This window comes from Rutilus rutilus, assembly GCF_951802725.1.
Source record: "Rutilus rutilus genome assembly, chromosome: 9".
Classification (NCBI taxonomy): domain Eukaryota; kingdom Metazoa; phylum Chordata; class Actinopteri; order Cypriniformes; family Leuciscidae; genus Rutilus; species Rutilus rutilus.
Genome location: NC_140223.1, coordinates 2709269 through 2725320, shown reverse-complemented (window position 1 = coordinate 2725320; position 16052 = coordinate 2709269). Strand labels below are relative to the sequence as shown.

Below are 16052 nucleotides of genomic sequence, written 5' to 3'. Positions count from 1 at the left end.
ATATATATATATATATATATATATAGTTTGTTAGGACTACTGTATATTTACAGTGTGTATGTGTGTACACATACACACATATTTATACATACACACACACACATAAATATATAAATATTATTTCAGGTAAACAGAAAAGGCAAAAATAACACTAGAGAGTCATAAAAGATACAACATAGTTTATTAATATGTGCTTTTTTGTAACACCGTACACACCAATAAAATTATTCACACATGGCTTTAATACATCAGAAATACATTTTAAAAATGTTAAGCATATTAGGCAAGCCTTAAATAGAAAATAAATATCAATGTAAAAAAAGAAAGCGAGAGGCAAGTTGCTGCTTTAAGAACAAAAGTAACATTCATGATGGTCCTCTGGAAATCACGGTAAAATGTCGACAAAGCAAAACGCACTGACTGTTTTCACATCAATCCAGACTTGACCAGCAAGACACGTCTACACGTAAAAAAACATTCCCTACAGAAACGGCTCGTTAACATCATACGGTAAATGAAATGGTTGTTTAACGTTATTCCATCACTTTCTTGAGAGATCTCAATAACACTGCAGCAGACGGATGCAGAAAGATGCTGTTTACTGTATTCAGATACATGAAGTTGGCCCCTTTAAAACTCAATGCTCCATTTTCATGGAGTTCTCAGAGTTTTTATATAGACACACGATTCACTTGTGTGAACGGTCACGTTTCAGTGGGGTTTTTCAATAGTTAAGAATGTTTGAGGTTATAAAACATGGTAGACAGACAATGGCCTCTATAATAAGTTCTAACATGGGGTGATTTACATTCGTATGTATTGACTGCATTAGAGAGGAATTACAATGGGATACAGTGAATGAACATTAAAAACAAGAAGCAATGGAGTGGAATGAATGAATGACGTCCAGATGGAAAGAATGAGCCGTTCTCCTCCATGAAGAACCTGTCATCTATAAGAGAAGCAGAACTGTGGATTTGGTCTATTCTACTGGTCTACAAGCTCAAGAATTGGTACAGATATCTGTTCTTGGATAATACATCACAGGTCAAATGCCGATCTGTCTATGATAAGTGTGCTGTGAGTAAATGAGCATTTATTGAGTCAAACATGCATTTCAGGTGAGAGTACATTGGCAACCGAGCTCAAGAGACAGAGATGATACTGAGATGGTCCGTTACCTGTATTATTCTCCATTCAATCTGGTCTAGAACTGCATTAGAAGCCAATCCAGATGAACATTAGCACCAGTTTTCCAGTGTAACTTTAGCATGCAGTGGCTTGAACTACCTGTGAGTTACGAGACTTCGGGTTCGCTTGAATTTGCCAGGAATGAGTGACTCTACGAAAGTTCTGATGTTTTACGAAGACAAGAAACATGTTCAATATGCCTCTGTAAAACTGAAACGTTTTTCAAATAACACACACTACAGTACAGGTTCACTCACTACAGAAAAAAAAACAAAAAAAACAAACCTTGTGCATTAAAGAACGATAACTATAGCGATAATTACTATAACTATAAAGTTTTAATGATCGCTCCAAATCTAAGAGAATTTCCACACCGCAACTATTAACGGCACAGAGGAATGATTTCGCAGGAATCACTTGATGCTGATAAACGATAAAAACATCGACAGCCAATCAGAATCCATTCGAATTTACAGCATTTAATGATAATAGTCATCCTTATATTGTTATTGTAAACTTTATAGTCATTGTCTTCAGTCATCGTTATAGTTATCATTCTTGGTGTGAATGTGCCTTGACTCCCAAAAGGGAAACTTGTCTTGATAAAAAAGGAGAAATCTTCTAAAATAAGAAACGCTTGCAGATTCAGTGCAGTGTTACTCAGTTAATCGCTCCAGTGCTGATGCAGTGAACCCTGTGACGGCAGCACGCCAACATCATGACAATGAGCTAACAGCATTTCAAACCTCGAAACATTAGTAGCATCAGAAAGGCACTCACGTCTTCACACCAGTCCTCTATTGAGAGTAGGGCTGCACGATTAATCGCAATGAAACCGCACGTGATTTGGCAAAGGCTGCGATTATTTTATGCGCAGTTTGTTAGTGCAGCGGCTGATCGGTAGGAAACGCTGCTCCATCTGAACACCAGAGGGCGTGTCTCACACACACACACACCAAAATATGCCCGATAACACACATCATTCCAGGAAATCCCTATCGCTGTATCTGAATAATCAGAAGATTGAAACGCTTTGATTAAACATGACTAATAAACACACGACTGCCCTATTCTGTGTCAGAAGCACATCATCTCACAGGAGGAGGAGCTCAACTGTCCTTATGAAGTGAGTTTGTAGTAAAAGCATGTTATTAAATGTTGGACAAGAGGTTCACAAATGCTTTTTCAAATGTACGTTTAAGTGACTCAAACTCGCAGTGCTTTCAGATGGAGCAGCGTTTACAGAGCCGTACATCACTGACAAGCTGCGCAAAAATTCGCAACCTTTGCGATTTCATAATCGTGATAAGCCAAATCGGTTTAAATCAAGCGTAGCATCAGTTCTGGCAGGTCACGTTAGTCAAGCTCGCATCAGTGACTCTCAGCTGATCCACATCTACCTTCATATATAAGCTCCTTCAGTATTATCAGCAGCTATTGCGTTTCTCAGGAGCGAATTACCCTCCTCCCTCCCCAGCTCCTCCTGTCGTCAGTCAGGATTTGGCATTCTGATTCCCCCTTGAATCACACTAAATTCTCTATTGTGTTATACATTAAAATATTGATTAATGATATCTGCAATACATTCATGTTGGTTCTGTTCTGTTCTGTGTACCCTAAGGGGGGTTATTGCTGCTCTTAACCATGCTAGGCTGCATGGATGCGCAGGGAGTTCTTGCCAGAACAGAACCATACCGCCAATCCAAACTGTATGCTAACTGTAAATCGTACTTGGCGATAGTGTTCCTAACAAAAGTGTGATTTCATTTAAATTGCGATTAATTGTGCAGCGCTAGTTGAGAGTGCAGCGATAAGAACCGGCGAAGTTGTCGTGGAACGCAGAGTAGTGGCACTTCTGGTCTTGTTTCCCGCCTCCGTAACCTGAGACAGTTCGCTACGTCACTCCCACCACGTGTCCAGTCTGCGGATGCGCACGCGCTGCTTGTAATGGTACTCCTTCAGGTGTTCCTTGAGCGCGTTGGGAAGCGGCAGTGCATTGATCCCGTCGTACGTGGTGCAGCTGCTAATGGCGGCGCGGCAGATGTGCTGCAGGCTAAAGGGCTGTGTCCGGTTGATGGGGTTCGAGAGCAGCGGCTCGAAGAACATGCAGGAGTTGGGATCCTTGTAGTGCTCAAGGAGGCCGGTGACAGTGGTCGCGTGGAAGACGCTAGGGTCGTGCACGTCGAAGCTAAAGTTGTGGTTCCACTGCTCGATTCGCGCATGTAGCGAGCGGCCGTAGCGGCGGAAGCTAACAGAGAAGAGATAGTCCTCCTGCGCCGAATCGCGTAGCAGGAACGTGCCTTCGGGTTTGGCTTCCAGAAGAGTCTCCGCTTGGTATCGATCCATGACGCCCCAGTAGCAGGGAAGGTTTGTGATCTGCAGGAGGTCGGGGACTAGGCAGTGGATGTAGTCGATCTGAGTGTGAATCCGATGTTGTATATCCTGCGAATTGGGAGAGTCCGGTTGGACTTGGGATGATGGAGATGCCGAAGCACCCAAGTCGAAATCAGACGACGCGGTCGACGCCGCAACCTCATCCAAAGTGTCCAAACAACTCTGCAGGAGAAGCTGGTGGAGTGTGGCGCGCTCGTCTCCGGCTAGCTCGTTCATCCCGTGAGCTAGCTTAGGTCCGAGTTTGTATAGAGGATTGATTTGTGCAGTTACCTCGAACGTGTGGATTTGTGCGTTCGGAGGCGGTTCGACTCCCTGCTCGATGCTAATCCGTCGTCGCTCCCGTAAGCGATCATCCTCGTCCTCGACCGGCGTCACCAACGTAACAGGAGCGACGGAATCCAAAACAGGCGCTTGTGAAATAGGAGCCGTGTGCTGCTTAATAAGGTACCACTTTTGAGCCAAATCAGATCCGGCGGGGAACGGGCAGCTGTCCAGCATGAGCTCGCTAATGTGGATCTTGCGGCGCGAGGAAGGCGAGTGCGATAGGACTTGGGTGTGGGTCTTGATCGGGAAACACTGGCCAACCGCGTCCTGGATCTTCTGTCGGAGAGTCCGACTGCTTCCGGATGACTTGCTATCCGAGTCGCTGCTGAGATCGGGCGAACCGAGCGATAGCTTAGCGGAAACCCGTTCGGGTAACAGGGATCCAGACGATCCCAGGACTTGCCGTCTTCTGTGCTCCCGCACCGGAGAGGATGAGCCGCCCTCGCTGGACTCGTTCAGAAGATCCCCATACTCGAACCCGTCGCTAACGGGCCGCTCGGACGTCAGGTCGTGCGACGGGTGGCTTTTCTTCTTCCCTCTCCCGGATTTTCTCCTCCCGCCGTCTCTTCTCTCCTCAGAGCGGCTCTGACGCACTTTCGGACGGGCTCCACGCTCGCGCTCTTTCCCACGATCCCCTGCTTCCTCAGGCAGAGACATGATGTCTTTCTGGTTTTTTTTTGTCTTTCAGTGACTAATAAGAGGTTAACAGACCTCAGATGGGAGTCATTTTAATATTCGCTGAACGTCCTTTTTGGTAAATTAGCATTCGGGAGATTTTAAGTCCATCCAGAAACGAGTGACACAATGATCACGTCCAGACCATGTTTTGAATCTGTGGAGAAAACAGAAAAAAAACAGAGTGAGGTAAATCATTTTCCCCTCTACACACACTCTGTTTTGGATAGTAATAATACTAATAGTTATTTTTATATATAGTTTTATATATATATATATATATATATATATATATATATATCTACATGTACTTATTCTATTTAAATAAACGTATAGATGAATAACTAAATAAAAAACTTTAGCTACTAATGGCATCTGTGAGACTTGCAGTGAACAATATGAAAGACACACTCTCACAGTAAACTACTACTAAATAATACCATATTCATGTAAAATTGTATTTACATGCTAGTCGCAGTACATAGTAAGAATACTATAGTATTACTTTGGTTACATGTCCAAAATGTGAACTGTTTTTGAAGACAGATTGATAAATTTAAGTCAGAAACACGAACCTGTATCTTGACGAAAGGCGTCGTGAACGCGCGCCGCGGCTTCTGGAGGCACCGCGTCGCTTCTGAACTGTAAATAACGCTTTAATACATTATCCGTGATGGATAAAATCACTTTAATAAATGAACTTTAATCAATAAAGTCGCTTTAACTCGAGCTAACTCACACAATCCCTGCGCTACAGTGAGTGGCGGTGACTTCACTTCCTGTTCACGACGGAGAAACGTCCGGGGCAGACTTTTCGTTAAAACAATATTAAATCTATTACATTTATTTGATAGAAATTAAAATTAAAATTATTTTTCTATAAAAAATAAATATCATTATAAAACAAATAATACATTTATGAAATCATATATATTTAACATTTATTTCATAGTGTTATTAGTACTGCAATTGCAGTAATCTTCGTGACATTAGTAAAACAAATATCTGAAACAATTCTTCATCTTTGCTTTGGCTTTATGCGGGTTCATGAGGACTTTTATTCTGAACTACAAGCACAAGCTTATGACCGGAAGTGGCGTTTTAGCGTGATCAGATTAACTGCAAACTGTTTCAGCGTTTCGCTGTTAAATGTATTTAATTAATCAATAGATCAGATTAACGTTAGTGTCTGTGGGTGTCACTGGTTTCAGATGATTTACTGACTGACTGACAGTCTGTTGATTCACTAGCAGGATTCAGTCCACAAACAGGTCAGTCGCTCAACTTTATGAATTGGTCAGTATATATTAAAACGATTATTGGTTTTATTTGTGACACAGTCTGTGATCTATTGAATTCCATTTCCGCAACATAAGAAAAAAAAAACCCTGCTTTTGCGAATCGTGACATAAAAAGTGGAAAGTATGACATACAAAGTCATAATTTCGACCTTTTTAATGTATTAATGATTTAGTATGTCATAATTCTGACTTTATATCATTTAGATGTTTCCTGTGTCGTAAATTTTGACTTTTTATGTCATTTCATTTTCTTATTATGACTTAGTACGTCATCATAATTATGTCACAATTTGTACTTTTTTCTATTTATTAATGTCATAATTATACTTTACCAAAGCATGATGATGATGATTAGTAATGACGATGATCAGTGATGACTTATTGTCAATTTTTACTTTTTGTCTTTTTTTTTTTTTTCATGTCATAATTTCACTTTAGTATGTCTATGATAATTTTGACTTTATGTTATTTTTTGACATTTCATATCATAATTTTAACTTATGTCTGTCATATTTGTTTCTTTTTGCCTTTGGACTTATTCATATCATAATTTCGGACTTTGTCACAATTTTGACTTTGTACTTTTTTTTTTACTTTTTCATATCATAATTTCAACTTAGTTTGACTGTCATAATTTTGACTTTTTGTAATTTTTGGACTTTTTCATGTCATAATTTCAGACCGGAGAGATTTCACTCATTCAAAAGATTGTTTTTAAAGCCATAATTTAACAAAACTATCTATTGATGAAGTATACAGGGAAAAAATTACAAATGAACGTCTGGTTTCAATATTTTATTTTGTATTGTATGGTTTGAAAACTGATTTGTGAAGCATTACACAGACTTTTGTGTGAATGATCCAGAATAGTTCCATTTTCCTCAATTCATCATATTCAGCCATTATATAGCATACAGTTACATACTGTATATATACAACTTGGCTAAGGAGATCCATGGAAGTTGGTTCAAATCAATAATCCATATGGAGTCAATGATATAACAAGCATGTGTTATATCAGCTTCTTTGGTGTTTAAAATGGAGAGCGACCGGCTTCATCTTCACGGACTCTGGACCGGCTGCTGTTTGAGTCCAGCGTCAAAACCTTCCAGACATCCGAGCAAAGTGTACTAGGACCAAACCAGTGTTGAACAGAGCTGAACAGAAAGATGCGCTGTTGAACCCACTGGACCAGAGCTGATGAAAGTGGTAGACAGCTGAACAGAAATGTAGTAAAACTACAGCATTCTCGGACAACGATGAAATCCCCTTCCATGCAGACTCAGAGCCAACTGGCAGGCTTTCTGTGGTTAGTTCCAGTGAGGTGGGAAGAGGAGTCATAACTGCAGTGGGTTTAGGTCAGCAAGAGTCCATCTGTTGAAGCTGTTTATACTCTGACTCCATACACACATTAATATATTGTTCTTTACATTACACATTTGACTTTTTGTCATTTTTTTACTTTTGCATATAATTTCAACTTAGTGTGTTTGTGTGCATGTTTGCAATCTGTTTTTTTACTTTTTGTAATTTTTTACTTTTTGTAATTTTGTCATTTTTGTAATTTTTGGACTTTTTCATTAACTTTTTCCATGATGATAGTAGTGATGATGATGATAGTAGTGATGATGATAATGATGATGTTCTCTGCAGGTTTCAGGATGGTGTGTGAGCTGCTGCTCTCTTCTGTCTGGTTCCTCTTCGTGATCTTCTGGCTGGAGACCATCAGTGTGTGGCTGTTCCTGTGTCTGTACTATCAGGACAGAGTCTTCTATCACTGGGGCTCAGGGTGAGTCGAGTCAAAGACTGAGTCCATGTTCAGACCCAGAACACTGACACACTGAAACATTGAAAGACTGAAACACTGAAACATTGAAACACTGAAACATTGAAAGACTGACACACTGAAACATTTAAAGACTGACACACTGAAACACTGACACACTGAAACACTGAAACACTGACACACTGAAACACTGAAACATTGAAAGACTGACACACTGAAACCCTGAAACACTGAAACCCTGAAAGACTGACACACTGAAACCCTGAAAATCTGAAACATTGAAAGACTGACACACTGAAACCCTGAAACACTGAAACCCTGAAAGACTGACACACTGAAACCCTGAAAGACTGACACACTGAAACATTGACACACTGAAACACTGAAACATTGACACACTGAAACACTGACACACTGAAACACTGAAAGACTGACACACTGAAACCCTGAAAGACTGACACACTGAAACATTGACACACTGAAACACGGAAACATTGAGACACTGAAACATTGAAAGACTGACACACTGAAACATTGAAAGACTGACACACTGAAACATTGACACACTGAAACACGGAAACATTGACACACTGAAACACGGAAACATTGACACACTGAAACACGGAAACATTGACACACTGAAACACTGAAACCCTGAAAATCTGAAACCCTGAAAGACTGACACACTGAAACCCTGAAAGACTGACACACTGAAACATTGACACACTGAAACACGGAAACATTGAAACACTGACACACTGAAACACTGACACACTGAAACACTGAAACCCTGAAAATCTGAAACATTGAAAGACTGACACACTGAAACCCTGAAACACTGACACACTGAAACCCTGAAAGACTGACACACTGAAACCCTGAAACATTGACACACTGAAACATTGAAAGACTGACACACTGAAACACTGAAACACTGAAAGACTGAAACCCTGACACACTGAAACACTGAAAGACTGACACACTAAAACACTGAAACACTGAAAGACTGACACTGACACACTGAAACACTGAAAGACTGAAACACTGAAAGACTGACATACTGAAACACTGACACACTGAAACATTGAATTGAAAGACTGACACACTGAAACACTGAAAGACTGAAACCCTGACACATTGAAACACTGAAACACTGACACACTGAAACACTGACACACTGAAACACTGAAACCCTGACACACTGAAACACTGACACACTGAAACACTGAAACACTGAAACACTGACACACTGAAACACTGAAACCCTGACACACTGACACACTGAAACACTGAAACACTGAAACACTGACACTGAAACACTGACACACTGACACACTGACACACTGAAACACTGAAACACTGACACACTGAAACACTGAAACACTGAAAGACTGACACACTGAAACACTGAAACACTGAAAGACTGACACACTGAAACACTGAAAGACTGACACACTGAAACACTGACACACTGAAACACTGAAACACTGAAACCCTGACACACTGAAACACTGACACACTGAAACACTGAAACCCTGACACACTGAAACACTGAAACACTGACACTGAAACACTGAAACACTGACACTGAAACACTGAAACACTGACACTGAAACACTGACACACTGACACACTGACACACTGAAACACTGACACACTGAAACACTGACACACTGACACACTGAAACACTGACACACTGAAACACTGAAACACTGACACACTGAAAGACTGACACACTGAAAGACTGACACACTGAAAGACTGACACACTGAAACACTGACACACTGAAACACTGACACACTGAAACACTGAAACCCTGACACACTGAAACACTGAAACACTGACACTGAAACACTGAAACACTGACACTGAAACACTGAAACACTGACACTGAAACACTGACACACTGACACACTGAAACACTGACACACTGAAACACTGAAACACTGACACACTGAAACACTGAAACACTGAAACACTGAAAGACTGAAACCCTGACACACTGAAACACTGAAAGACTGACACACTAAAATACTGAAACACTGAAAGACTGACACTGACACACTGAAACACTGAAAGACTGAAACACTGAAAGACTGACATACTGAAACACTGACACACTGAAACATTGAATTGAAAGACTGACACACTGAAACACTGAAAGACTGAAACCCTGACACATTGAAACACTGAAACACTGACACACTGAAACACTGAAACACTGACACACTGAAACACTGACACACTGAAACACTGAAACCCTGACACACTGAAACACTGAAACACTGAAACACTGAAACACTGACACTGAAACACTGACACACTGACACACTGAAACACTGACACACTGAAACACTGAAACACTGAAAGACTGACACACTGAAACACTGACACACTGAAACACTGAAACCCTGACACACTGAAACACTGACACACTGAAACACTGAAACACTGACACACTGAAACACTGAAACCCTGACACACTGAAACACTGAAACACTGACACTGAAACACTGAAACACTGACACACTGAAACACTGACACACTGAAACACTGAAACACTGAAAGACTGACACACTGAAACACTGACACACTGAAACACTGACACACTGAAACACTGAAACACTGAAACCCTGACACACTGAAACACTGAAACACTGAAACACTGACACTGAAACACTGAAACACTGAAACACTGACACTGAAACACTGAAACACTGACACTGAAACACTGAAACACTGACACACTGAAACACTGACACACTGAAACACTGAAACACTGACACACTGACACACTGAAACACTGACACACTGAAACACTGAAACACTGACACACTGAAACACTGAAACACTGAAAGACTGAAACCCTGACACACTGAAACACTGAAAGACTGACACACTAAAATACTGAAACACTGAAAGACTGACACTGACACACTGAAACACTGAAAGACTGAAACACTGAAAGACTGACATACTGAAACACTGACACACTGAAACATTGAATTGAAAGACTGACACACTGAAACACTGAAAGACTGAAACCCTGACACATTGAAACACTGAAACACTGACACACTGAAACACTGACACACTGAAACACTGAAACACTGACACACTGAAACACTGAAACCCTGACACACTGAAACACTGAAACACTGAAACACTGAAACACTGACACTGAAACACTGAAACACTGACACACTGACACACTGAAACACTGACACACTGAAACACTGAAACACTGAAAGACTGACACACTGAAACACTGACACACTGAAACACTGAAACCCTGACACACTGAAACACTGACACACTGAAACACTGAAACACTGAAACCCTGACACACTGAAACACTGAAACACTGAAACACTGACACTGAAACACTGAAACACTGACACTGAAACACTGAAACACTGACACTGAAACACTGAAACACTGACACACTGACACACTGACACACTGAAACACTGACACACTGACACACTGACACACTGAAACACTGACACACTGAAACACTGAAACACTGACACACTGACACACTGAAAGACTGACACACTGAAAGACTGACACACTGAAAGACTGACACACTGAAACACTGACACACTGAAAGACTGACACACTGAAACACTGAAACACTGACACACTGACACACTGAAACACTGACACACTGAAAGATTGAAACACTGAAAAAAGAGTCTAAAATTATTATTATTAATAATATTAACTGTTATTATTATTTAACAATTTGAATATAAAATAATAATGATAATAACAAATTATTACAAAATATTAAAGACTACTATATGGAAATTATTATTATTTAACAATTTGAATATAAAATGAATACTAATATTTTATATTTAAATTGTTTAATAATTGTAGTAATTTATTATTAAACATTTGAATAAAAAAAAATGATGATAACATATTATTAAAAAAACATAAAATACTAAATAAAAAGTAATTATAAAAAAGTAATTATTATTATTATTTTGTATTATTATTGTTATTATTTAACAATTTGAATAAATAAAAGAATGATAATGACATTATTAAAAAAATATTAAATACTATAGAAAATGAATTATTATTATTTTGTTGTATTATTATTATTATTATTATTATTATTATTAACCAAATAGTTTGGCTTCCTAAAAACACCAGTATGAATGTAATGTAGGGTTTAGTCCACTTTAAAGACTTTTCGATGATGATGGTGATGATGGTGATGGTGATGATGATGATGATGATGATGGTGATGATGATGATGGTGATGATGATGATGGTGATGATGATGATGATGATGATGATGATGATGATGATGATGATGGTGATGATGATGATGGTGGTGATGATGATGATGATGGTGATGATGATGATGATGATGGTGATGATGTGTTTGCAGGGAGTTTGCAGATGATCCGGATCAGTTCCTCTATGTGTTGAGCAGGTCAGTTTTATTTTAATGTGCTCTTGTCTCAGAGTAAGAACTGAGGAATATTAACAAACCACATGTCATAATTCGGGTTACACTTTATTTTAAGGTGTCATTGTTACAGTGTAATTAAACATTTACATACTGAGGAATATTAACAAACCACATGTACTTACTATAGGGTTAGGGTAGGATTAGGGTTTGGTTGAGGGTTAGTTGCATGTAATTATGCATAATTTACTGTTATTACTATGGTAAGTACATGTGACATATGTAACAAGGACACTGTAAAATAAAGTGTTACCGCAATTTCTTTGCAAAATCCCCGTTTTAACGTTGTGCTTTTCTCCTGTTGCAGAATCGATCTGTCTGCGCATATGCAGACGTGAGGAAGTGATGTCGTGGTGTGGGAGTGCCGTGCTCAGAGGACGGGAAGGGTCAGAGGTCATCGGTGATGTCACGTCTCAGAGGTTTCTGATGAAGAGAGAGAGAGAGAGAGAGAGAGAGAGAGTTGATCTCAGAGTCTGGACTTTCAGCAATAAGAGCATAATAACCAATGAAAGCTTATAGATTTCTGTACGTGATCCGGGATCCTGGAGCTGATTTCATCTTTTAAACTAGAGGGAGTTTCACTTTATAGAGCATTAACGTCTCAAGATGATACACATCCTCCAGTTGTTCGTTTTCTATTTTTGTACCAATTTGTCTTTTTTTTTTTTGCCTGATAATAAAGCAGTTTTACAGTGAGTTTCTCTTAGGTTTCGTTTCTACACCAGACTGGAGAAACGATGCTTTACACACTCTGATCATTATTATTATTATATATTCTCATTCATCACACATTACAATAACGTAACAGAACAGTTTGTCACAGAATTTATTAAACTTGTTTGTTGTTAAATCATGTGTGTTCATGTGTAATGAATTAAAAACAAACATCTCATCATGTGCAAGAACTGAAGAATGAGTTTAATTACACATTAATTATATTTGTTTTGTCAAGTCATTTATTAAATTATTTGTTTTCCTATTATTATGTTCCTCTCATTTTTTCATTTATTTATATATTTTTTTATTTTATTATTATTTAACCATTTGAACGAAAAATAATCCTGATTTATATTTAAATAATATTAATAATTTATTATTTAACAATTTGAATATAACAATGAAAATATTAAATACTGTATAAAGATTATTATTTTGTATAATTATTTAACAATTTGAATATAAAATATTACTAATATTTTATATTTAATAATGTATCTATAATAATAATGTGTGTATTTAAATATAAAATAATAATAATAAATTATTCAAAATTTTAAAGAATACTATATAAAAGTGCATTATTATTATCATTTTATTTAACCATTTAAGTATAAAAAATATATTTAAATTGTTAATAATAATAATGTGTTATTTAACTATTTTAATATATAATAATTATTATGAAAACAAATTATTAAATAACATTAAAGAATACTATATTAAAATTAATTATGATGTATTTTTTCTTATTGTATTATTATTTATTTATATTTTATTATTTTTTTATAGTAGTTTTTATTTTATTTTTATTTGACGATTTTAATATAAAATAATTATTATAACAAATTATATAAAAAAAAAAAAATTAAAGAATACTGTACAAATGTTTTGCAGGTTTGGGCCTCCACACTGCGAGCAGCAGTCAGCTTGTTCACATGAATGTACACAATTAAAACAAAACACCTCTGTTGATATAACTATACGACATACATAGTTAAATATGCATCATTATATACGTCAATACATGCATGGATGTACATGTACAGAGTTTGAGTAATTTGCCAGTGAAGCGGTGAGTTTGATTCAGGCGGTGAGCGGGGCAGCTCCTCCTCCCGCGCGGGGTCCTGCAGGGACTCTGCGGGGCGGAAGTCAGTCACTCATTCGCAGGCAGGCGCGCGCGTTGCTGTTGTTTGTGTCGATAAGCTGATTTGAAGTCTTTCATCGCTGTATATTAGTCGTTTGTGTGGAGAAAACGCGTTTATTTTGTCCTCTATGGCTCCGACTATACAGACGCAGGCGCAGCGCGAGGACGGACACCGGTGAGAGATGATCTAAGATTACTAGCCTGTTAAACACACAAATATGCATACATAAACACTATATATATATATATAGAGAGCATATGAGTACTAAATAGAGAATACTAGGAAACATAGATGTAACGTTAGGTTACATATTAAATACATGTATAGACGTTAGAAATCGGTATTCTGATCTGATTATGACTGATTTCTATTTCTTCCTGTGTGTTTTCTGCAGAAGTTCAGCACACAGAAGCGTACCAGAGAGGTAATGATGATGATGATGATGATGATGATGAAGATGATGTATAAAGTCACTGGTAGTTTGACAGAGAAACACTGTGACTCTGCGATTCTTTCACAACATTTCCAGCATCCTAATCCTCACATTATCCACCCTTAATAGTATTCAAGATCTTGATCACTCTTTAGGGTGGATCTTATGCTAATTAGGATGCAGTGACACTATTGGATGAGAACAAAACTTGATCTGAATTGTCTTCTGTAGTGAATTGAACTGGTTTCATACACAGTTATTGAACATTTGAACTGAATCAACATGTCAACTTCTGACTCAACCAATCACGTGAGAGTGGGGGCGGGGCCATCTGTCTGACTGACCACTGACAGGCCGTGGTTTCGTGTGGTGATGCTTCACGTGTGTCTCGTGTGCTTCAGGTCTGGTGTCGTGTGCCGAGTGAAATATGGAAACAGTCTTCCGGATATCCCGTTTGATCCGAAGTTCATCACGTATCCATTCGACCAGCACAGGTACGGCTCCGGTCCGCTTCAGCCGTGACGGGCTCGTGGGATGTTGTGTAGTGGATGTTGTGTAGTGAATGTGTGTGTGTTGCAGGTTTGTGCAGTATAAAGCCACATCACTAGAGAAGCAACACAAACACGAGTTGCTCACCGAACCGGATCTGGGCGTCACCATCGACCTCATCAACCCTGATACATACCGCATCGACCCCAACAGTGAGATCACACACACATACACACACACACACACCCTCATCAACCCTGATACATACCGCATCGACCCCAACAGTGAGATCACACACACACACACACACCCACACCCTCATCAACCCTGATACATACCGCATCGACCCCAACAGTGAGATCACACACACACACACACACACACACACACACACACACCCACACCCTCATCAACCCTGATACATACCGCATCGACCCCAACAGTGAGATCACACACACACACACACACACACACACACACACACACACCCACACCCTCATCAACCCTGATACATACCGCATCGACCCCAACAGTGAGATCACACACACACACACACACACACACACCCTCATCAACCCTGATACATACCGCATCGACCCCAACAGTGAGATCACACACACACACACACACCCACACCCTCATCAACCCTGATACATACCGCATCGACCCCAACAGTGAGATCACACACACACACACACACACACACACACACACACACCCACACCCTCATCAACCCTGATACATACCGCATCGACCCCAACAGTGATATCACACACACACACACACACACCCACACCCTCATTAACCCTGATACATACCGCATCGACCCCAACAGTGAGATCACACACACACACACACACACCCACACCCTCATCAACCCTGATACATACCGCATCGACCCCAACAGTGAGATCACACACACACACACACACACACACCCACACCCTCATTAACCCTGATACATACCGCATCGACCCCAACAGTGAGATCACACACACACACACACACACACACACCCACACCCTCATCAACCCTGATACATACCGCATCGACCCCAACAGTGAGATCACACACACACACACACCCTCATCAACCCTGATACAT

At 39.4% G+C, this 16052-nt stretch overlaps 2 protein-coding genes and 1 long non-coding RNA gene across 3 annotated transcripts in view; 2 read left to right on the top strand and 1 right to left on the bottom strand.

The window, feature by feature from the left end:
* Positions 1 to 164: 164 nt before the first annotated feature.
* socs9 (suppressor of cytokine signaling 9) lies at positions 165 to 5355 on the bottom strand. The gene is made up of 2 exons (XM_084419359.1): positions 5160 to 5355; positions 165 to 4741 (listed from the first exon to the last, which is right to left on the bottom strand). The coding sequence occupies exon 2, from the start codon at positions 4564 to 4566 to the stop codon at positions 3091 to 3093; it is 1476 nt and encodes a 491-aa protein (XP_084275485.1). The 5' UTR covers positions 4567 to 4741; positions 5160 to 5355; the 3' UTR covers positions 165 to 3090.
* A 312-nt stretch (positions 5356 to 5667) lies between these two features.
* Positions 5668 to 13140, top strand: LOC311297133. Its single transcript, XR_014628761.1, has 4 exons — positions 5668 to 5855; positions 7539 to 7674; positions 12081 to 12125; positions 12469 to 13140. It is a non-coding gene; the product is annotated as an uncharacterized lncRNA (long non-coding RNA).
* An 812-nt stretch (positions 13141 to 13952) lies between these two features.
* paf1 (PAF1 homolog, Paf1/RNA polymerase II complex component) overlaps positions 13953 to 16052 on the top strand; it is a 10815-nt gene continuing 8715 nt past the window's right edge. The window contains exons 1-4 of the mRNA XM_084420178.1: positions 13953 to 14200; positions 14421 to 14450; positions 14861 to 14953; positions 15039 to 15160. Of these exons, the coding sequence (XP_084276304.1) occupies positions 14154 to 14200; positions 14421 to 14450; positions 14861 to 14953; positions 15039 to 15160 (292 nt within the window). The 5' untranslated portion in view covers positions 13953 to 14153. The remainder of the gene's footprint in view (positions 14201 to 14420; positions 14451 to 14860; positions 14954 to 15038; positions 15161 to 16052) is intronic.